Source organism: Macaca thibetana, chromosome 3 (genome assembly GCF_024542745.1).
Source record: "Macaca thibetana thibetana isolate TM-01 chromosome 3, ASM2454274v1, whole genome shotgun sequence".
Lineage (NCBI taxonomy): Eukaryota > Metazoa > Chordata > Mammalia > Primates > Cercopithecidae > Macaca > Macaca thibetana.
In genome coordinates, this window is record NC_065580.1 from 71,424,823 (window position 1) to 71,450,034 (window position 25,212).

Genomic DNA, 25,212 nt, shown 5'->3' on the forward strand with positions numbered 1-25,212 from the left:
AGAAGAGCCTGGAGATTGGATTGTATTATATTTACTCTGTGGGCCATATAAATTGAGATTATCTAAAATTCAAGTAATTCATTTTTGTAGGGGGAATAACCTTTGTTTATTTGAATGTAACAAGAATACTTTTATCAATCTGTTTTTCACTATATACACTATATACTATAATTTAAAAATTTTTTAAATTTTTATTCTTAAGAAAATGAATCCCCCCGAGTAATAGTTCTATTGGCAGCTGAGGCATTAGGGTCAGCTAAGGCATTAGGGTCAGAAATGAAATGGTCTTTGTTCCCTAGACCAGTGGTCCCCAACCTTTTTGGCACCAAGGACCAGTTTCATGGAAGACACTTTCTCCACAGACTTGGGGGAGGAATGGTTTGGGGATGACATCAGGCATTAGTTAGATTCGTATAAGGAGCTTGCAACCTAGATCCTTCACATGGACAGTTCACAATAAGGTTTGAGCTCCTATGAGAATCTAATGCTGCAGCTGATCTGACAGAGGCGAGCTTACTGCTCGCTTACCTCCTGCTGTGGAGCCCAGTCCTTAACAGGCCCCAACCGGTACTGGGTCTGCAGCCTGGAGGTTGGGGACCCCTTCCTTACACAACTGTGTCGATGATCAAAAGCTCATTCTCATTGTCCTAATCCTGCAAACTTCCTATTGTGCCATAGCATATTATTCCCCACCATCTCAGGTGTATTTCCAAAAGATAGTGTATTCAACCACAAGGCTTTTTTTTTAAGACCACAAAATATAAGTGGTTTAAAACCGTGTACTTTGAAATGAGTGACACTAAGAAAAATAAACCATAAGTTTGTGTTGTTTAATGGTTGAATGAAGAATTATTGTTGGTTGTTATTATATCAGGTGTTGGACAATTTTGAATTAAATGATACTGTTTTATGAAGACCCCCCTCCCTTACCGAAATCAGGAAACAGAAAAGTTAGATTTTATAACATTAACATTTTTCAAACTTAGTTACTTATTTAACAGTTTAACTGGAATTGACCACCATGAACCGATTTTACTTTCTCATAGGCTCCAAATGTGTTATAGATTTCTTTCTAGTATGTAAATATATTATACTTGTATATATTAATAGTGCAGTAAGAATAAAATGCCTTAATAGATGATATTTTATTTTAGCATATTCTGTGAGATAGAGGAAATAATATTATCTTTGTTGTACGGATGAAACACTGGGATTCAAGGAGATTAAACTGATTTACTAATATCCTGTTGTAGTGCAGAGTTTGAAGTAAGAAGGCTCAGGACTTGGTAATAACATGGTAATATTGGATGGGATATGTGATACTAAGACAAAAGCTGATAGAATTTTGCCCAAGAGGCTGCACAGGATAACATTCATTGCCTTGGTTAATTTGTATAGTACAGAATCTGGCCTTCAACTTGTAGGTTCAGAAGTCTGATTTTTTTTTTTTCCCCTGTCAACTGAGACGAGCTACCTCAGAAGTGAACTCAGATTTTCCAAGTTCACGAGACTAATTTTTTTTGTTTGTTTTGAGACAGAGTCTCGCTCTGTCTCACAGGCTGGAGTCCAATGGTGAGATCTCAGCTCACTGCAACCTCTGTCCTCCAGGTTCATGTGATTCTCCTGCCTTAGCCTCCTGAGTAGCTGGGATCACAGTTGCCCACCCTCACACCTGGCTAATTTTTGTATTTTTAGTAGAGACGGGGTTTCACCATGAGGCTAATGTTTAAAGCTTGAATAAGATTATTAATTTACAATGAGAAATCATTATCACAGGGACCTAAATATTTCAAGTTCATTGGATTTTTATATTATTTCCATGGGCAGATGAATTTTAAAAGTCAAATAATAATTATGAAGTTAGTTAGTGACCATGAGATCAAAAGGTTTTAGAGGAATCACATGTTCAGGGGCATTAGGCTGAGATAACCTGATCTATCTCTCTCACAGTAGGAATGATCATGCCTATATATGGGAATTCTTAAATGCTGTTTGCTACAAGCCCTGACGTTTCTTTCTACGTTAGGTAATGTTTTTTCTAGAGCGACCAGAATTCTCAAAGGCTGTATTTGAATGGGCACTGCCAACATTTCCCTCTGAGGCTTTTCTTTTTCTCAGCCTTGACGTTTCTTCTTTAGATAAGTTAATACATTCATTCAAGGCACCTTTGAATCCTGTTTGCCTGGGACTCCTGTCTCCTTAAAATAATTTTACTTACCTACTTATGTTCTGATCCATTCTGTAGATTTCATGTATTTATTTGTCTTTGAGGCTATAGCCCTCTGTTACTTACAGAAGCAACTAAGTTACTGAAGCAAAACTTTGACCGAGGGCCTCTGCTTGACTTTGTCATGCTGAAGTAATCACGATAACAAATATGCCTTGGCCTGTGTCTGCGCTTAGCCTTGTCTCCGTTCCAGAATAGAATCCCAAATAAGAACTGGGGGAGAGTATCTGCTTTGCTTTCAAAATTCTGTTTAAACCAAAAGTTTAGGACCAAGTTGATATGCCATAAATGGTATAGTTGTCTTAGATGTCACTTGAGGTTCAACCTTTTAAGCATTGTATATCTCTAAATTTCTGACTGACTTAAGAGCCCAGGACTGAAGTTAAGACAGACCATTAGGAATCTGTTTTTGTTGTTTTTCTTTTCCATAGCCCTTGCCCATGACACACATTGAAGTCACCAGAATACATGTGAGGAACTTTGATTTGTTTTTATCTTTCTGAATGTGTTTAGAGTATATGCAGTACTTTAGCTATAGAGAATACTAAATATTTAGAATGTTGATCAGTTATTAAGAAAAATGAGAATATAACAGTTTGGAGACATCTAAAATCAGACTGGGTTTTTAAACTAAAACTTTTAATCACAGAAATGTTAAGAGAAATTTCTTCTAAGAAGGCCATAACTACTGTAGTGTTTGCTCACAAGTAGTGTTGGGTACACGAGTTCTAGGTCTCATTATTGTGGAAAAAATTGAGGGGCAGGACCAACATTTACTTTTTGTAGAATTTTTTAAAAAGGAAACTTCTATCCATCTTTTGGTAATGAGATGAAGCGGTATAATTTGCCAGAAGCTAAAAATGCCATCTTACATTTTCATTTTTTTCCCTAAAGGAACAAGATAAAAAAGTAGAAAACTCAAATAAAGAAGAAATACAGGAAAAGGAGACAATCATTGAAGAATTAAACACAAAAATAATAGAAGAAGAAAAGAAAACTCTTGAGCTAAAGGATAAATTAACAGCTGCTGATAAATTACTAGGAGAATTACAAGAACAGGTTGTGCAAAAGAACCAAGAAATAAAAAATATGAAATTAGAGCTGACTAATTCTAAGCAAAAAGAAAGACAATCTTCTGAAGAAATAAAACAGTTAATGGGGACAGTCGAAGAACTTCAGAAGAGAAATCATAAAGACAGCCAGTTCGAAACTGATATAGTACAACGAATGGAACAAGAAACACAAAGAAAGTTAGAACAACTCCGAGCAGAGCTGGATGAGATGTATGGGCAGCAGATAGTGCAAATGAAACAAGAATTAATAAGACAACACGTGTCACAGATGGAGGAACTTAAAACACGGCATAAGGGAGAAATGGAGAATGCTTTAAGGTCATATCCAAATATTACAGTTAATGAAGATCAGATAAAGTTAATGAATGTGGCAATAAATGAACTGAATATAAAATTGCAAGATACTAACTCTCAAAAGGAAAAACTCAAGGAAGAACTAGGAGTAATTTTAGAAGAAAAGTGTGCTCTGCAGAGACAGCTTGAAGACCTTTTTGAAGAATTGAGCTTTTCAAGGGAACAAATTCAGAGAGCTAGACAGACAATAGCTGAACAAGAAAGTAAACTGAATGAAGCACAAAAGTCCCTTAGTACAGTGGAAGATTTGAAAGCTGAGATTGTTTCTGCATCTGAATCCCGAAAGGAACTAGAATTAAAACATGAAGCAGAAGTTACAAATTATAAGATAAAACTTGAAATGTTAGAAAAAGAAAAGAATGCTGTGTTAGACAGAATGGCTGAATCACAAGAAGCTGAATTAGAGAGGCTGAGAACACAGCTTCTATTTAGTCATGAAGAAGAACTTTCCAAACTGAAGGAAGATTTAGAAATTGAACATCAAATAAATATTGAAAAACTTAAAGATAATTTAGGCATTCACTATAAACAGCAGATAGATGGTTTACAGAATGAAATGAGTCAAAAGATAGAAACCATGCAGTTTGAAAAAGACAATTTGATAACTAAGCAGAATCAATTAATTTTGGAAATTTCGAAGCTAAAAGATTTACAGCAGTCTCTTGTAAATTCAAAGTCAGAAGAAATGACTCTTCAAATCAATGAACTTCAAAAAGAAATTGAAATACTCAGACAAGAAGAAAAGGAAAAGGGTACACTTGAACAAGAAGTTCAAGAATTACAACTTAAAACAGAACTATTAGAAAAACAGATGAAGGAAAAAGAGAATGATCTTCAAGAAAAATTCACACAACTTGAAGCAGAGAATAGCATTCTTAAAGATGAAAAGAAAGCTCTTGAAGACATGTTGAAAATACATACTCCGGATAACCAAGAAGAAAGATTGATTTTCATAGACTCCATTAAGTCCAAATCCAAAGACTCTGTCTGGGAAAAAGAAATAGAAATACTTACAGAGGAAAATGAGGACCTCAAACAGCAATGTATTCAGCTAAATGAAGAGATTGAAAAGCAAAGGAACACTTTTTCATTTGCGGAAAAAAACTTTGAAGTTAACTATCAAGAGTTACAAGAGGAATATGCTTGCCTTCTCAAAGTAAAAGATGATTTAGAAGACAGTAAAAATAAACAGGAATTAGAGTATAAAAGTAAGCTTAAAGCACTTAATGAAGAGCTTCATTTGCAAAGAATAAATCCAACTACAGTGAAAACGAAAAGTTCTGTCTTTGATGAAGACAAAACTTTTGTAGCAGAAACATTGGAAATGGGTGAGGTTGTTGAGAAGGATACAACAGAACTCATGGAAAAACTTGAGGTAACCAAGCGAGAGAAATTAGAGCTGTCACAGAGACTAGCTGATCTTTCTGAACAATTGAAACAGAAACATGGTGAGATTAGTTTTCTAAATGAAGAAGTTAAATCTTTAAAGCAAGAGAAAGAACAAGTTTTATTGAGATGTAGAGAGCTAGAAATCATTATTAACCACAACAGGGCAGAAAATGTACAGTCACGTGATACTCAAGTAAGCTCCTTATCAGATGGAGTTGTGACTATGACAAGCAGGGATGCTGAAGGATCAGTTTCTAAAGTAAATAAAAGTTTTGGTGAAGAATCAAAAATAATGGTGGAAGATAAAGTTTCTTTTGAAAATATGACTACTGGAAAAGAAAGTAAGCAAGAACAGTTGATTTTGGATCACTTACCATCTGTAACAAAGGAATCATCACTTAGAGCAGCTCAACCAAGTGAAAATGATAAACTTCAGAAAGAACTCAATGTACTTAAATCAGAACAGGTATGTTTACTTATTTACATATGGTAAAGCACAATGAAAATGTACGTTTCGGCCAGGCGCAGTGGCTCACGCCTGTAATCGTAGCACTTTGGGAGGCCAAGGCTGGCGGATCACAAGGTCAGGAGATCAAGACCATCCTGGCTAACATGGTGAAACCCTGTCTCTACTAAAAACACAAAAAATTAGCTGGGCATGGTGGCGGGTGCCTGTAGTCCCAGCTGCTGGGGAGACTGAGGCAGGAAAATGGCATGAACCCAGGAGGCAGAGCTTGCAGTGAGCCAAGATCGTGCCACTGTGCTCTAGCCTGGACAAGAGAGTGAGACTCTGTCTCAAAAAAAAAAAAAGAGAGAAAAAAAGAAAATGTACATTTCACACTAAGGCTTCACCTTCATAAAACATAAATTCATATCCCTAGAAGAGAATGAAAGTGAACCCTCTAATGTAATTTTAACTTGAGCCTATCATTTATTTATCATTTAAGTATTTTTTTTAAACCATTGTTGACTTTCTTTCAATCTATGTTGCATATTCTGCTTAGGAAATAAAACACACTAATGGATTCAGATTTTCTTTGGAAAGACAAGAGTTTGTATAACTTTGTGGAGAATCTCAGCATTAGAAAAGTTACTAATTTCATTTTATAATTTTTGTTATAATCTCAAAGATTTGTTTCAGTTTTTATTTCATAGTGATGTTTTCAAGTCTCCACAACTGAAAATGAACTCCTAAGCTTTTTAGTAGTCTTTATAGTTGTTAGGTGGTTATGAAATTATATTTTCCTGGAAGAAAGAAAACCCCTTGATTTAAGTCCTAGAGTTTTTTCAGAATCTTTGTTATACCTGAAGGGAAAAAAACGGTATTAACTCTAAATATAGTTAAAGAATTATATGTATATAATAACAGATCACTCCTGATAATTTATATTTGCCAGATACTGATATTAAAATAACAGGAAAATTCTGCTATCTACAGTGTAATGATGCTAACTAAAGTTTTATGTGTTTCTTCATTTATCTAACAAATGTTTATTGACTCTCTTGGCAAGTACGAATATAGTGGCCAACAAGAGAGAGGTTTCTGGTCTCAAAGAACATGTATTTTAGTCAGGGAGGCAGGTGATAAATTAAACAAGTAGGATAGTTAGAAATAGTGATAACGTCTATGAAGAAATAGGATAATGTGATAGAGAATGATGGAGAGAGAGGGTAATAACAACATTAAATATGGTGGTCAGGAAAGGTCTCTAGGAGGAATTGACATTTGAACTGAGATCTGAATGACACTGAAGCTCTAAGTAGAGCAATTGTAAAGACATGGGTAAGTTTAAAGAACAAAATGAAGGCCTGTGTAGTTGAGTTTGAGAGAGCAAGAGAGTGGAAGAAGAGTTTGAAGGAGAAAGAGACCAGACCTTGGAGAATCTTACAGACTTTGGAAGTCATTGGAAAATTTTCTCTTTTTATTCCTAAATATATCATATTTGTGATCTTATATCAAATGTCGAGATATTTTATATTTATGATTTATATCAAATGTAGAGATATTTTATATATTTAATTGCCTAAATAGCGTCAAGAAATTCAAATTGCTTAACGGTTTTTTTTTTTTTTTTTTGAGACCGAGTCTCACTCTGCCACCCAGGCTGGAATGCAGTGGTGTGATCTCAGCTCACTGCAACCTCTGCCTCCCAGGTGCAATCAATTCTCCTGCCTCAGCCTCCTGAGTAGCTGGGATTACAGGCATGCGCCATCACGCCTGGGTAATTTTTGTACTTTTAGTAGAGACAAGGTTTCACCATGTTGGCCAGATTGGTCTCAAACTTCTGACCTTAGGTGATCCAACAGCCTCGGCCTCCCAAAGTGCTGGGATTACAGGTGCGAGCCACTGCGCCTGGCCAAATTGCTTAACTATTAGTGTTCTGTTAAATGTCTGGAATTGTTTTCAAAACCATAATGTGTGGCAGTTACTTGTGAAAATGTCACACATCTTTTAATTTTTTTTAGAAAGCATTTTTGGAAGAAGACCTGCATTTGACCCTGAGCTGTCAAAATGGTCAAATTTTCTTAGTAAGAATTCTAATTTTCTTTTTTTTTTTTTTTTTTTTTTTTTGAGACAGGCTCTCACTGCTCTCCAGACTAGAATCTCATGGTGCAATCACAGCATCCTGCAGCCTTGACCTCCTGGACTCAGGTGATCCTCTCACTTCAGCCTCCTGAGTAGCTGGGATTACAGGCATGCACCACACACCCAGCTAGTTTTTTGTATTTTTTGTAGAGGCAGGGATTTGCCATGTTGCCCAGGCTGGTCTCAAACTCCTGGGCTTAAATTAAGCGATCTTCTTGACTTGGCCTCCTAAAGTGCTGGGATTATAGGCATGAGTCTTTGTCCCCAGCCAGAATTCTGTTTTCTCTAATAAAGAGATACTAAAAAAATACTTTTGATGGCATTCAGATACCCTCTATGTGACATTGACTACATAAAGTAAAGGGGAGCAAGCCTGTAAACTTCCTGCCCATTCATCATTACCAAGACAGACCTCTTTATTGATGGAAAGGGAAGTTCACAGAAGAAATCGAGCAGTGACTTACACAATGGTAACACCTAAGAGCAGCCTAAATATGCTTGAAATAATGTGGATGCCACAAAAATATCTCTAATATACTTAGGAAGTTTGGGCAGAAGGAGAAAAATAAAAACATCATAGAAGTCTTTTCAGGGTTGGGATGCAAGGAAGAAGGAAGAGTGACAGGAATTTTATAGATACTGATTAATTATTGATGCAGGGAGAGGTCATAGATTGAAGTGTATGTGTTTAAACTCGAAGATAATTATTAGAATCAAAAGAGATACCGGAGCTTAAAAACTACAGCAGGAACCACTAGAATATCAGCTCCTTGAGAGCAGGGACCCCGTCTCTTGTATCTCTAGTGCCTAGAATAATGTCTAACACATGATAGGCAGTAAATAATTTTTTTAAATGAATGAATGAATGCATGAATAAAAGGGGGGGAATAAATAAAGCCCACTTATCAAGAACCAACAGTGAAATAGCACAGGCCTTCACGTTGGAGTCAGGAAGATCAGAATAGCTTTTGTCACTTGCTGTTCTGTTATGTAGGTCCTAACCATTGCAAAGACAAAAAGATACGTGGTATGATTGGAGAGAAAGATACTTGTCATAATTCACATGTATAATTAAATTAAAAAATTAAACATGAGAAATGAAAGTCTTTTTTTTTTTTTTTTTTAGACGGAGTCTCACTCTGTCGCCCAGGCTAGAGTGGATCTCAGCTCACTACAAATTCAGCCTATCGAGTAGCTGGGATTACAGGTGGCCACCACCACGCCTGGCTAATTTTTGTATTTTTAGTACAGATGGGGTTTCACCATGTTGGCCAGCCTGGTCTTGAACTACTGACCTCAAGTGATTTACATCTTTAATGTAAAATAAATATGAATAAGCCAATGTAAATAAAATTGTAACACTTTAATGAAGGATAAGAGACTTGAATAAATGAAAAGTCTCATTTCTGAGTGGGAAGATTTGAATATTGTAAAAATCCAGGTTATCTCTAGATTAATCTGTAATCCTTATGTAGTTCCATTCCAACTCACAATGAAAAGTTACTGAAATTCAGCTTAGTAATTGGTGTATAGTTTATCTGGAAGAAGAAATGCACAAGAGTCAAGAATATTTTTGAAAAACACAGAATAGTAATTGCTGTATAGTTGATGTGGAAGAAGAAATACACAAGAAGAGTCAAGAATATTTTTGAAAAATGCAGAATGCATTTAACATGATATGTTGAATAACTTTAGCCTTAAATGTACTGATTTTATCAATATTGAAAATGAGTTAAGCTATTAGTTCTAGAAGCTAGAATATCAGAGCATGTAGACTTAAGAAAAGTAGAAAGAAGGAAATAATAAAGTTAAGAACAAAATAAGCAAAGTTAGAATAACCAAAACAGGAAGAAGAGTTTTCAAGGATTTTGAAAGTTTATTATTTGTAAACACTAGTGGCTGGGCATGGTGGCTCACACCTGTAATCCCAGCACTTTGGGAGGCTGAGGTGGACAGATCACGAGGTCAGGAGTTCGAGACTGGCCTGACCAACATGGTGAAACCCCGTCTCTAATAAAAATAGAAAAATTAGCCGGGCGTGGGAGCGCGTGCCTGTAATCCCAGCTATTCAGAAGGCTGAGGCAGGAGAATTTCTTGAACCCAGGAGACAGAGGTTGTAGTGAGCTGAGATTGCGCCACTGCACTCCAGCGTAGGTGACAGAGCAAGAAAGACTGTGTCTCAAAAATAAATAAATAAAATAAAATAAACACTAGTAAAGTGTTGGACTTCCAAGAATATGGGCCAGTGGGTGCGGTGGCTCACACCTGTAATCCCAGCACTTTGGTAGGCCAAGGTGGGTGGATCCCAAGGTGAGACCAGGAGATCGAGACCATCCTGACTAACATGGTGAAACCCCATCTCTACTAAAAATACAAAAAATTAGCTGGGCCTGGTGGCATGTGCCTGTAATCCCAGCTACTCAGGGGACTGAGGCAGGTGAATTGCTTGAACCCAGGAGGTGGAGGTTGCAGTGAGCCAAGGTCGCGCCACTGCACTCCAGCCTGGGTGACAAAGGGAGACTCCATCTCAAAAAAAAAAAAAGAATATGGGCCAGGCATGGTGGCTCACGCCTGTAATCCCAGCACTTTGGGAGGCAGAGGCAGGTGGATCACGAGGTCAGGAGATCAAGACCATCCTGGCCAACATGGTGAAACCCTGTCTCTACTGAAAATACAAAAAATTAGCTGGGCGTGGTGGTGCACACCTGTAGTCTCAGCTACTTGGGAAGTTGAGGCAGGAGAATTGCTTGAAACCCAGAGACGGAGATTGCAGTGAGCTGAGATCGCGCCACTGCACTCCAGCCTAGCAACAGAGCGAGACTGTCAAAAAAAAAAGAAGAGTATGATCAGGGAAAAAAAGACAAACCAAATGAGGCTTCGTGCAGTTGCTCGCACCTATAATCCCAGTGCTTTGGATGGCTGAGACAGGAGGATTGCTTGAGCCCAGGAGTTCAAGACCAACCTGGACAACATAGCAAGGTGCCTGTCTCCACAAAAAATTTAAAAATCAGCCAGGTATGATGGCATGTGCCTGTAGTCTCAGCTATTTGAGAGGCTGAGGTAGGAGAATTGCTTCACCCCAGGAGTTAGAGGCTGCAGTGAGCTATGATTGCACCATTGTACTTCAGCCTGGGCGACAGAGTGAGACCCTATCTCTAAAACAAACACAATCAAATGAATGAAAATAAAAACGTAAGTATAGATACCATAGAGATTCATAAAAGAATACTATAAATAAATGTCCATCAATAATTTTGAAAATAGAGATGAACTGGATGGTTTTCTGGAAGAATATAAACTACCTCAATCAACTCAAATAGAAATACAAAACCTGAATAAACCAATAACCATTAAATAATTTGAAATCATAGAGGTTTTCCCTCTCTCCTCTCCTCCAACCAAAAATATTAGACTGAGACCATTTTACAAGTGGGTCTTACCACCTCAACCAGTATGTAATTGCTTAATAAAATAGAATTAAAGAACTAGAGGGAAGAAAAGAAGGAAAGAAGAAAGGTAAGATAGACAAAAGAAAAACCCAGTTATCTTATGAGACTGATAAGAAGACCTGATAAGAACAGTACAAACAAATAAAATCATAGATGAATCTTACTTATGAGTGGTTGTAGAAATCCTAAATAAAATATTAGCAAATTATTCTTTTTTTTTTTTTTTGAAACGGAGTCTCGCTCTGTCGCCCAGGCTGGAGTGCAGTGGCCGGATCTCAGCTCACTGCAAGCTCCGCCTCCCTGGTTCACGCCATTCTCCTGCCTCAGCCTCCCGAGTAGCTGGGACTACAGGCGCCCGCCACCTCGCCCGGCTATTTTTTTGGATTTTTTATTAGAGACGGGGTTTCACCGTGTTAGCCAGGATGGTCTCGATCTCCTGACCTCGTGATCCACCCGTCTCAGCCTCCCAAAGTGCTGGGATTACAGGCTTGAGCCACCGCGCCCGGCTGCAAATTATAGGAATGGAAGAATAATTCAATATCTGAAAAATCTATTAATGTTAACTTCACATTCATAGATAGCAGGAAAAAAATCCATATGATCAATTTTATTTTTTATTTTGTTTTGTTTTTGAGATGGGATCTTGCTCTGTCACCCAGGCTGGAGTGCAGTGGGACAGTCACATTTCACTGTGGCTACAACCTCCCAGGCTCATGTGATCCTCCCGATTCAGCCTCCCAACTAGCTGGGACCACAGGCATATAGCACCATGCCCAGCTAAGATTTTTTAAAACATTTTTGTACAGACAGGAGGATCTCGCTGTGTTGCCCAGGCAGGTCTAAAATGTAGGGGATCAGTCAGGGTGGTGGGAGATAAAGTTATAGGAAATAGACACAAACCTTCTTGGAAGGCTGGGAGGTTTGCGTAGCTTCAGTGAAAGATTTGATTGAAGGCAGCTGAATTCTATTAAAAGCTTAGGACGTAGGTACATAGTAATGTAAGGGAGTTTACCTAAAGAGCTTATTTACTCATGTGGTCCTAAGACAGACCTTTGATCATTTGCAGGACTGCTCTCTCTGGGGAGGATGACCAGATTACCCACAAGTGTGTTGACTCAAAGCCTTTGTCATTAAATCTATGCTGAATAAATGCCCACAGGACCAGCTAGTCAGGGCATGCGGCTGCTGCAATTCTTTCTGTGAGCAGCCTGGCCCCCTAACCACTCTTTTACTGAATACTGGTGTCTGAGTACGTTATTCATCCATTGTGCAGCCGGAGTCTGCGGGTCAGACCTTGGCACTTTAACTCCTGGGCTCAAGCAGTTATTCCACATTGACCTCCCAAAGTGCTGGGATTACAGGAGTGAGCCATCATGCCTGGCCTTATTTTATTTTTTTAGAGACAAGTTCTTGCTCTTGCCAGGCTGGAGTGCAATGGCATAATTATAGCTCACTGCAACCTTGAACTCCTGGACTCAGGCAGTCTTCCCATCTCAGCCTCCTAAGTATCTGGGACTACAGGCACATATTACCACTCCTGGCTAATTTATTCTTTTTTTTTAGAGATGGGGTCTTTTTATGTTGCCCAGGCTGGTTTTGAATTCCTGGACTCAAGCGATGCTCCCACCTGAGCCTCCTGAGTAGCTGGGATTATAAGTACAAGTTACCGTGTCCAACCCATATAATCATTTTAATATACATTGGAAAAGAATCCATAAAAAACCTAATAACTCATAATTTTTTTTCAATGGAGAAAATCCGGAATAGAAGGGAAATTTCTTAACCGCAGTAATTGTTTTCATTAAAACATTTAGCAGATAACATTTCTAATAGTGAAATTTAGAAGCATTCTCCTTAATATCAAGTAAGTATAGAATAAAATATGATAGAAGCATTCCCATTGAAATTGAATATAGAATCAAGTGTAGGATACCTACTTTCAACATTACTATTTCAACATTGGTTTGTAGTTCCTAGCCAATGCAATTTGACAAGAATAAGAAATGAGATAAAGAATATGAAAACTTCTTTATGAATAACAAAATAAACCCTACACAAGATGTTTTGAACTTTTGTCAAGAAAATTATAAAACACTGAAGCATGTAAATATCTCACTATATGGCAATATGTACCATATTCATAGTGGAAAGATGTAAAGAAAAATGTCAGTTCTCTCCAAATTAATCTCCGTATTCAGTGTATTTCCAGTTATAATTACAAGGAAATTTTTCATGGATCTTGAAAAACTGATTGTAAAATTGATACAGACAAGTAAATACTCAAGAATAATCAATAGAGTCCTAGAAAAATGTATTGCATCTGATAACAAGATTTACTACAAAATCATGATAGACTATGGTTTGATGCTAGAATGGACAAATAGATCAGTGGAGCATAATGGAAAGCCCGAAACTCATTGAGATCCTTGTGAAATTTTAGTATATAGGAAAGAGACCCTACAAGTCAACTTTTATTTAATAATACTTAGTGAGCCTCTGCTGCATTCTACACAGTTTTATTCCCTGGTGATATAACAGTGAATAAAAACAAGTAGTAGGGGGGGTGCAGTAGCTCATGCCTGTAATCTCAGCACTTTGGAAGGATGGCTTGAGCCCAGGAGTTTCAGGCCAGCCTGGGCAACAGAGTGAGACCCCATCTTTACCTAAAAATAGAAAGTTAGCTGGACATGGTGGCATGCACCAGTAGTCCTAACTACTTGGGAGGCTGAGGTGGGAGGAGCGCTTGAACCCAGGAGGTCAAGGCTGCAGTGAGCCATGACTGCACCACTGTACTCTAGCCTGGGTGACAGAATAAGACCCTGTCTCCAAAAAAAAAAAAAAAAAAAAAAAAAAGCATTTATTAATTTGGGGTGTGAGTACATAAATGTTGGTTACTTCATTATTTCCATTTCTGTACATTTAAAATATTTTAGAACAAAAAATTAAAGATGAGTCATGCCAGCTATACCAAAAATATCACAATTTAGTATAAAACAGAGGCAATGAAAACATTGTGCTACTTTCCTTGAAATAGAAAAGTAGATCAATGCAACAGAATGAAGACAGAAAAAAAAATTAGACTTCAGTTCTCTTATGAATTTTTAAACTCTTGTAGTCAGTATATGCAAAAAATAGGAGTTGAATTATTTGATTTGTCATTTAAAAATATTATAATGTTTACATATGTTTACTTTAAGAATGATTTAAGGCTACAGATGGAAGCCCAACGCATTTGCCTCTCTCTGGTTTATTCAACTCATGTGGATCAGGTCCGTGAATATATGGAAAATGAAAAAGATAAAGCTCTTTGCAGTCTTAAAGAGGAGCTTATTTCTGCTCAAGAGGAAAAGATCAAGGAACTTCAGAAAATACACCAGTTAGAGCTACAGAATACGAAAACTCAAGAAACAGGTAAAATGGTTTCTGACTTATAAGTACCATGATCCAAATAAGTATTGGATAGAGCCCGCCATTCTATAATTTTTTCCTTGTCATAGAACCCACAGAGGAAGGTGATTTCCAGTTGTTGATATAATCACTAGGCATTCATTTAAGTGCTTGAGAAAGCTGAAATCATTCTCCAATAGGAAGTCACAATCCACTGAGAAAGTATATATAAAATAAACAATTTATCCAGCAGAAGAACGAATAGAAAGAATGGGAGGAGAAAGGAGAAATATCTAGTGCTTCCTGGCAGGATGAGTAGGGTGAGGTGGGAGACAGAGTAGTGGGGTTGGAATTTTAAGGGAGGTTCTGGAGTCCTTAGAATTGAGGTGTAAAGGTACACCCATTTTGAAAAATTGAGAGTTCAAGGTGTGTGAGAAAGTAGTTGGGGTTATAGCTGGAGAGATTGGCAAGAGCTTGATTAGAAAAAGTTTTGTTCTGAAAGAAGCATGTATAAGCCTTATGCTGTTGGTGATAAGACCTACTACAGGGTTTTAAATAGAGTAACACAATATGGTTTTTATTTTATGATGACACCACTGGGGTGAGTTGGAGGAGGTGAGATTAGTGATTAGAACACCAGGTAAGCAACTAAGGCTATCGTTTCCATAAACAGTAAGTATTAACTAAATGTTAATGAGGATGGAAAAGAAGTTTGCATGCAAAAGTAGAAATTTGAGAATGGCTTAAATAAGAGTACAAACTTTTAAAATTCAGGAGTGCTTTGGGTTTTAATTTAATAAGATTTTAAGCATGTAATATTTTTATTGATGTCCTCTTCAAACAGGTTAGTGTTTTTCAAACTAGAGGCTAATTAATAGGTCCATTAATGGGTGGTGAAGTCAGTTTAGTGAGTAATGATCAACATTTAAAAAAAAAAAAAGTAGAGTAGAACAGAAAACATTGGAGTACATGGCACTATAGTAGAAGAATAAATATTGATTTCTGAGATTTTTATTTCAGTTTTACATAGATGTATGTAATAGGTTATGATATATGATGCGTTTTTTTATGTTGGGTTTTAGTAAAAAGAAGTCACTGCTTTGTACCATTTTGTGGATAGAAGTGGAAAATCTCACAAATTTTCTGAGACAATGTTGAGCAATGGAAAATAACTCAAAGAAATAAAGAATTTAAAATGATTCTTGTTGCAGGGGAGTTTCCAGTTGAAACATAAGTTAAATATTATCATAGTTCTTAAGTATGTAAATTGAATCTCTTAATCCATTATCTGTTCTATTAGGTGATGAAGGAAAGCCTTTACATCTGCTCATTGGAAAACTTCGAAAGGCAGTGTCTGAAGAATGTTCTTATTTTTTACAGGTAAGATGTTTAAAAGTACTTTTATGGCCAGGTGTGGTGGCTGACACTTGTAATCCCAGCACTTTGGGAGGCTGAGGTGGGCGGATCACTTGAGTTCGAGACCAGCCCTGCCAACATGGTGAAACCTGGTCTCTACCAAAAAATACAAAAATGAGTCCGGCGTGGTGATGTGTGCCTATAGTCCCAGTTACTGGGGAGACTGAGGCATTGGAATCGCTTGGGCTTGAAAGGCAGAGGTTGCATTGATGAGTGGAGATCATGCTACTGCACTCCAGCCTGGGTGACAGAGTGGGACTCTGTCTCAAAAAAAAGAAAATAATAATAGATTTTAAAAAATAAATAAAAAGTACTTTTACACAAGGAGTGCTAAATTATAAGTTGCTACTAATTTGATGATCACCCAGCCTAGTTTTCTCCACTACCTTACTTCAGAACTGTACTTAGAAAGTATTCCTGAGTTTTTAAGTTAAAATGAGCATTAAAAATTTTCCTGATAATCTGTTTGAAACAAAAGAAATTCTGGTAAATTATCTCACCTGTAGAACAGACAGTAATTGTTGGTGTTGCCATAGATGAGTTACAAGGACAAGATGGAGACATCCTGGGAGACTGTGTAGAGTGAGCCAAAACACTAAGATGGCACCTATCTTTCTGGGTCCCAGTTTCTTTGTCTGTAAATTGGGTGATTGTTTACGGTTTCTAAAATCAACTCTAATGTGAAAAAACTGCATCTTAAGGGCTATGCTGAAAATTTAATAAACTTAATTATTAATTGACAGTATAGTTTAAGCAAATCTCAAGAAATCTGAAGAAATAGCAGTGAACAATTTGATTTTTAAGTCTAGAAGTTGGTGGTGGTAATTTTTTAGTTATATGAGGAACAAAGGTAAAAGTTATTTGAAAGCTTATCAAATGATTATGGGGCATGTATTGTTTTAAATGATGATAGAATTGTCTGTTGCCCAGGAGAAGAACCAAAACAATGGGTCACATATTTTCAATTTTTGTGTGTGTATATAAATTACATAAAACTATTCTCGTGTGTTAGGAATCTTTTTTGTTTTTCTTTTTTTATTTGAGACAGAGAGTCTTGCTTTGTCGCCCAGGCTGGAGTGCAGTGGCACAGTCTCCGTTCACTGCGACCTCTGCCTCCCAGGTTCAAGCTATTCTTGTGCCTCATCTACCGAGTAGCTGGGATGACAGATGCAGGCCACCACGCCCGGCTAGTTTTTGTATTTTTAGTAGAGATGAGGTTTTGCCATGTTGGCCAGGCTGGTCTCAAACTCCTGACCTCAGGTGATCCACCTGCCTCGACCTCCCAAAGTGCTGGGATTACAGGCGTGAGCCACTACGCCTGGCCTCATGTGTTATGAATATTATCTTAAGTATATGAATGTAATTCTCTTGCTTGATATAATTTCTTTAGAATTTATAGATTTCTTTCTAATCAGCATTTCTGAACTTCCATCCTTGTCCTGTGGTGTTTTTTCAAAGGTATTTGAGATTACAGAGATAACATCAGAAATAGGATCCAAGCTAGCAAGTAGTTGATTAAAGTATAAGATAAGTTCTATTATTATAAGGAAGCAAAAAAAATTATGGTTTTTTTGCAATGAAGATTATTATCTTCCTGATATAAGAAGATTTCATGCCAGAGAGACAGAGAAATTTAGACTTGTTTCTTTTGCAGATTGATAAGGGTATGGAGAGAAGGTTTTCTTAATTATTTTTATGTGCCATTTTGACTGCCTTACATCAAGGAGAATAATGTTTAATGATCTTTAGAAGTAGAAATCAAAATTTAAATTCCTTAAAATACCCAATTTTGTTGTTGACAGACTTTATGCAGTGTCCTTGGTGAATATTATACTCCTGCTTTAAAATGTGAAGTAAATGCAGAAGATAGGGAGAATTCTGGTGATTACACTTCTGAAAATGAAGATTCAGAATTACAAGATTATAGATATGAAGTTCAAGGTAATAAAAGCTTACCATATTTAATCCTCTTACAGTATTTAATCCTCTTAATTGATGACAGATCTTTACTTTTTATTATGATTTAATCACCCAGCCAAGTTGTTTATCATCTTAACATCTTATCCTCCTTTCACGTTCATGAAATCTTATATTTAATATACATTTAAAATTTTTGTAGTGCGATAATGGTGATATGAAGATAATTGGAGCTGTCCACTATTGTCTATCCTCTCTCTCTCTACTCCTTTTTCCTTATCCTAATTCTTTCTTTTAACTTTTTATACCATAGATCCAAATTTTTAAACGTTATTGTATTTATTGAATAAGTTCATATCAATGGTTTTTGCTTTAAAATGAGTAAGATTAACATTAAGAAATAAGAAATATATTAGTATCTTTCTTAATATAGATCTGCTATTAGTTTGTTTTAGCAAATAGTAACCTCACACTTTTTTGATGTTCTTTCACAGATAAAATGTTTCCTAGCCCTGTCCATTTGTATAGATAATGAACAAAATGTGTATAAATTAATGACTACCAAAAGAAATTAACATATTTTAATATGAAATTTTCAGGTTATCTTCGTAGCAGGCATTTCACATGAATGAAATTTCAATTTTTAGTTACTAAATATCTGAGGTTTACTTCTAGCAGGCAATTTTTTTAAGTTATAAATAGGTGAATAATATCTATTGGAAGATGCAGACTTTTACTGTGAAGTGAAATTATTATAATTGTTTACCATCCAGACTTTCAAGAAAATATGCACACTCTTCTCAACAAAGTAACAGAAGAATACAACAAACTCTTGGTACTTCAAACACGACTAAGCAAGGTCTGTGAAATGGAAAATGTATTGTAATATTTGCATTTATTGTATTACCTGCTTTTTTATAAGCTGCTTTTATCAACCAAGAATTTCTAAAATAAGAGAATGTGAAAAAGGAGATTGGGAAAAGCGATATATATTTGTAGTAGATAATTTATATTGGTAAGCTAAAAGAATTTCTGCAAGTCAAATAATAACCCCTTTAGAGAGTTTTTAAAGTTATGATAATTTAAAATATATATAATGTATCAACTGGTAAACTGTGTGAAACAATTGCATTTAATTTTACTTATAACATAAAGCAGTGGGCCTTCTGTTTTAGAGAAAATTGGTAATGAGTTTAGTTGCTTAGTACATAGCTAATTAGTTTCACACAGCATTATATATGTCAATTTTATGTTCAAGCAATTTTTAAAAACGTCTGTAGAAAACTAGGTAAGATAGTTTTCTATCATGGCACAGTGTAATTTATTAACTCTATCAGTAGAACAACGTAAGGCATATATTGGCAAGGATAAATGTAATTCTCATGTAGAAAGAAATCCAGAAAGATGTCTATGTGTATTTTTGGGGGGTGCTTTTTGATGTTCAGTTAATTATTAAAATGTTTAGGCAGATTTGAAAGATTTAATTGATAGTGAAAGTTATAATGTTGATGAGTTATGTTTTGGCTGAAATTCTTCCTCTCCATCTCTCTGCCCTTCTTTCTTTCCCTCCTGTTTCTTCTTCCCCACTCTGTTTCTGTGCAATTAAGTACAACCTTATCTAGCCTTTCCAAAAATCTATAAACCTACTCCAGTAGATTTATATGAGTAGAATCTATTTTGGTTTCATCTCTTATTTTCTTGTTCATTATGGATTTATGCCTTTTAAATATTCTTTACTATCATTTTAATTGCGTAATCAAAAGGGAAGAAGTTTGCGTCACTAATCACAAATGTAAATGCCTACATTAATTTAGTTAATAAAATAAATGAAGAAGGCCAAGGCCAAGTGAAACCTGGAGAAAACATGCCTCATCCAAAAGGGGTGCAGCTGCCCAGCTTATGCATCTTGTTGCCATTAAGTAGGAATCAGGGCCCAGTGTTGCTAGTACTTTTAATCTATTAATTTTATATGGTTTTTTTTCTTTTAAAAATATTAGGAAATATAAACCGGGCATGGTGGCACATACCTGTCCTCCCTGCTACTTGAGAAGCTGAGGTGGGAGGATCACTTGAACCTAGGAGTTTGCGGCTGCATGAGCTATGATTGTGCCACTGCACTCCTGCCTGGGCAACAGAGCTTAAGACCTCATCTCTGAAAATATAACACACACACACAGAAATATTCAAAAATAAACGGATTCTATTTTAAGGTTGGGAAACAGAAAGCAGCCAGACAACAACAAAAACTGTTTTGTCCCCAAAAGAGCACTATAAAAGTATAGACTGGATTTAAAGTTCAAGCCTTCACTTTGTAACCTCAGATATAAACACATGCTCAGTGTACTATCTTGAACTAGTTTTCTTTTTACTTTAATCTATTATTTCTCGACTGTAGTATTTGCTGCTTTCTGATAATGTTTTCTTCCCTTAGCTTCTGTAGCTTTTCAAGCCTCCATTTTGGACTTTAGCTACCCTGTCTATTTTACCAGGGATCTTTATTTGATCCTCTTAATCTGAATGCTTTTTTCATCTCCTTTCATTGCTTCTAGATCTCTATGTTTAGGTCAGTCCTTCTGAGCTGCAGAGTCATATATCTCATCAGTTATCTCTACTCAAAACTCTTGTAGGTATGTTTCAATCAGCATATTGAAATATGAATTTATTAACTTCTGCTGCTTAAACCAGCTTCTCTCGTCTCAGTTTCAAGGAACAACATTCAACCAGAAACTTGGGGATTTGTCTTACATAATCTTCTCTTTTCACTCCTGGTCTTCTACCATACTGATATATACACTGAAGGGAGTATAAAGAATATGAAAGAAAAACTTATACTTTGTTCTCATTCAGTTATCCAGTCAATTTTTATTTTTATTTTTATTTTACTGTACTTTTTTTTTTTTTTTTTTCTCTGAGACAGAGTCTTGCTCTGTCTCGCAGGCTGGAGTACAGTGGCACGATCTCGGCTCACTGCAACCTCCGCCTCCCAGGTTCAAGCGATTCTCCTGCCTCAGCCTCCTGAGTAGCTGGAATTACAGGCAAGCTGCACCACACCCAGCTAATTTTTGTATTCTTAGTAGAGACGGGCTTTCACCATGTTGGCCAGGCTGGTTTCGAACTCTTAACCTCATGATCTGCCTGCCTTGGCCTCCCAAAGTGCTAAGATTACAGACGTGAGCCACCGCACCCAGCCTACTTACTTATGTATTTATTTATTTATTCCTTAGATCTGAGGACAGACTGGACAGCCAATATTTATTATTTGCTAATTAAATGCCAGGTTGTTCTATGTACTGGGAATAAAGTAATGAAGTCACCAGACTGAAGAAATGTATAAATTAATGGGATTTATGAACTAGTTTAAGGAATGTCATATACATATATACTATTTTACACATATATATACACACACACACACACACACATAAAATAGTTTTCCATGGCAACATTCTAGTAGGTGTTTAGAAGAGAAATGTAAGGCCGAGCATGGTGGCTCATACCTGCAATCCTAGCACTTTAGGAGGCCAAGGTGGGCCAATCACCTGAGGTCAGGAGTTGGAGACCAGCCTGGCCAACATGGTGAAACCCCATCTCTACTAAAAAAGACACAAAAATAATTAGCTGGGTGTGGTGACATGTGCCTATAATCCCAGCTACTTGGGAGGCTGACACAGGAGAATCGCTTGAAACCAGAAGGTGGAGGTTGCAGTGAGCCAAGACTGCGCTGCTGCACTCCAGCCTGGGCAACAGAGTGAGACTCCATCTCAAAAAAAAAAAGAGAAAAGAAAAGAAATGTAAGTAAATACGTTTGCTTAACAGGTAGATGAATATAGCAAACAGGTAGATGTCTTTTCTGCACAAGGGGTAATAAGAAGATATCATATTTGAATTCTGTAAATTAGCTGCAATTAGAGAGGCATTTCAGAGTTACTTTGGGATCAGGATCAGCACTGCAATACATCACTGCCTAACTTTTTGGCTTCATCTTCTAATCTTCCTCCTCATTTCAGCCATACTGAAATACTTAGTTTCCCAAATGCACCCTGGGCTTTTTTGCATGCTGCCCTTTCTGCATAATACTGCCCATCCCCTCCCAGCCTTTTTGGTTTGTTCCCGCTTGTTCCAGTTGGTTCAAATGTTTACTCCCTCTGTGTCATCTGCTTTACCTATCTTCCTAGGCTTAGGCATTTATTCCTCTGTTTCCTTAGCAACAGTACAGGCCTTGCTTATCATGCTTCTCTTTTTTCGTTACTTTATTTTTTTTTATTTTTTATTTTTTTTGAGATGGAGTCTCCCTCTGTCGCCCAGGCCAGAGTGCAGTGGCGCGATCTAGGCTCACTGCAAGCTCCGCCTCCCAGGTTCACGCCATTCTCCTGCCTCAGCCTCCCCAGTAGCTGGGACTACAGGCGCCCACCACCATGCCCAGCTAATTTTTTTGTATTTTTAGTATAGACGGGGTTTCACCATGTTAGCCAGGATGGTCTTGATCTCCTGACCTCGTGATCCACCCGCCTTGGCCTCCCAAAGTGCTGGGATTACAGGCATGAGCCACCGCGCCTGGCCTTTTTTTGTTACTTTAAATACTTGATTACCCTTCTGTCCTTCCTCCATGTTCCTATAGCTTCTTATACGCATTTGCATTTGTATCACATTACTTTTCATATTATATAATTGTTTGTTTACCATTCTGCCTCTTTCACTATTATTCTAAACCCTTTGGAATCAGGGAATCTTCTGTTTATTTTTGTTTCCTCCTCTTATCACAGTGTTAGCATACAGTAAAGGCTTAATAAATGTTTGCTGAATGAGTTAGAAAGGTTGGACTAGAAACTTAATAATTTACCCGATGATCTTTATTTTCCCTGGGAACTAAGAGGTAAGATCTCTGTTGAAACGTACTCATGGGGTAGGAGTTGGTTAGAGGATTTATAAGAGTAGTGGACAGTTAAAACAGCCTTCTTGGCAAATAGCTTTTTTTCTTTTGCTCACCTGCTTCTACAGTATCCTTTGTTCATCTGGTCTTGCAAGTCCAAACTCTTTCCCCTTGCTTTTAAAGTCTTACGTAATTTGGATCTATCTTATTTAACTAGCTTTATTTCCCCCTCCGTATCCAAATTAAACTCTTCTCAAGAAGATCATTGTCAATTATGGCATATGTCATTCTTTCATAAATTTTCTTACTCTTTCTTCCTTAGAGCCTTCCCAAATCATTGCCAAAAATATATGAGCCTAAATCAAAATTGACTTCCATAATTATTCAGATCCACATCAGTCTTCTTTATCATTGTAGTTATAGTCAAATTTTATAGTTTAGCCGTTCTCTAATTGTTTATTTTCCCATCTGATTGATGAATTCCATGCAGGCAGATATATTGTTATTTTTTAAACGGATTTTATATTTTTACTATCTCTTGTCACAGTGCTGGTCACATTGATTATTAAGTATTTGATGAATGAATAAATTAGTACACACAGGTATCTGACATATTGCTGCTTAATTTTATTTGTTTATTTACTTATTTTTTTGAGGCAGAGTCTTGCTCTGTCTCCCATGCTAGAGTTCAATGACTCAATCTTGGCTCACTGCAACCTCCCCTTCCCAGGTTCAAGAAATTCACCTTCCTTAGCCTCCCAAGTAGCTGGGATTACAGGTTTGCGCCACCACACCTGGCTAATTTTTCAATTTTTAGTAAAGATGAAGTTTCACTATGTTGACCAGGCTGGTCCTGAACTCCTGACCTCAGGTGATCCACCCACCTCGCTTTCCCAAAGTGCTTGGATTACAGGCTTGCTGCTTTTTAATAGTTAAGGAAATGAGCTGAGATTTATCTATTTTCATTCTTTTCTTTTCTTTTGTTTACTGTACAGAGCAGCATACCATTTGTCAGTTACCTGGTTGTACATAGGACATATCTAGAGATACATAAGCTGTATTAATCAAGTATTGGTAATATAAAATTTATTATGTACAAATTGAAATTTCAAAGACCAGGTTATACTATAAATATTGTTATCAGCTTTCTACCAAAATTCTCAGAAGCACTTGTTTTTGTAGTAAAATGAACTTCCTTTTAGATATCAAAGAACATTACTAACATAATTTCAGTGCTGTGAAAGGTATGGAATATGAATTACTGTTACAGAAGAGAACAGGGAATAACTTAGAAGGGAAAACACTTGTATTAGAGTGCCACAATTTGGGGTGGTTTTAAAAAAGCATCTTAATGCAGAGTTGCTTTAATACAGCTTTCTAATTGCTGGATTACGTATTTATGTTACTGCTTTTATTCTGTGGTTTTCAATAGATTTGGGGACAGCAAACAGATGGTATGAAACTTGAATTTGGAGAAGAAAACCTTCCAAAAGAGGAAACAAAGTTTTTATCAATCAATTCTCAGATGACCAGTTTGGAAGACAGTGGTAAATTTTGATCATATACCACAATGTGGTGTTTTTATACCAAATATTGAGTAATTTGCTTTTTTACTTTAAAATTTGAGCTAACATAGTGACGTTGGGCATTTCACTGTAGCCTCTCTGATCTCAATGTTTTCATCCTTAAAATGAAAGATTTGGGTTACTTATCTATTTGGTCCTTTTTCACTTCTTATGTTCTGTAATAGTAAATTGTTTTAAATTTTAAAGATATAAAATGTTGGATTTAGGAGTACTGCAGCATGAGGATCAAAAAGATTATCTTGAATTGTACTATTTATATTTTCTTGTTTTCATCAGAATGAGTTTAAATTGAAACCAGAGTTATTACCACTTAAAACATACTCTTTCAAAAAAGAATATTTTCTGTACATAGTGATTGTGCTATTTCACTAAGAAACTTCTGTTGAAATGTGCATTTTTTGTCTCTTTATATAACATAGATGTCAATCATAAAAGCAAGTTATCTTCTCTACAACATCTTGAAAAAACTGAACAACTTGAAGAACAAGTTCAAGAATTAGAAAGCCTCATATCCTCTTTGCAGCAACAATTGAAAGAAACTGAACAAAGCTATGAGGCAGAGATCCACTATTTACAGAAGAGGCTTCAAGCTGTTAGTGAGTCCACAGTTCCGCCAAGGTATTCATCTGCTTATAGCTTCATTCAACAGTATTTGTAGCTTTGTAACAATTATAGTATCATCTAGAATGGCTATTTACAAAAAGTAACTTAAGCAAAGTTGCTGAAAAGAGATAGGATGCAGCATTTTTAAGAAAGAAGAGCAGGAGATCATTCTATATCTTTGAAATGCCTGAAATAAATGTTGATGTAAATCAAAGAGATTATAGGAATTCTACTTAAATTTTTACATTATAAAGATGTTGGTTGTTGTTAATCTGCTTAATTAAATCGGCAGTGTGCATGTATTTGCAGTTTATTCTGTACCTAGTCTTTGGTACTTTGATATGGTGAATACTT

The 25,212-nt window shown here is 36.5% G+C and overlaps 1 protein-coding gene across 15 annotated transcripts in view; it reads left to right on the forward strand.

Moving 5' to 3' along the window:
* AKAP9 (A-kinase anchoring protein 9) overlaps window positions 1–25,212 on the forward strand; it is a 171,522-nt gene that overhangs the window by 56,179 nt on the left and 90,131 nt on the right. For 14 of the 15 annotated variants that reach the window (XM_050782816.1, XM_050782819.1, XM_050782824.1 and 11 more), the window contains 7 exons: window positions 3,122–5,509; window positions 14,277–14,490; window positions 15,767–15,846; window positions 17,685–17,823; window positions 18,573–18,658; window positions 24,102–24,216; window positions 24,675–24,873. In XM_050782816.1, the coding sequence (XP_050638773.1) occupies window positions 3,122–5,509; window positions 14,277–14,490; window positions 15,767–15,846; window positions 17,685–17,823; window positions 18,573–18,658; window positions 24,102–24,216; window positions 24,675–24,873 (3,221 nt within the window). The remainder of the gene's footprint in view (window positions 1–3,121; window positions 5,510–14,276; window positions 14,491–15,766; window positions 15,847–17,684; window positions 17,824–18,572; window positions 18,659–24,101; window positions 24,217–24,674; window positions 24,874–25,212) is intronic. The other variant, XM_050782818.1, reaches the window with a different exon arrangement.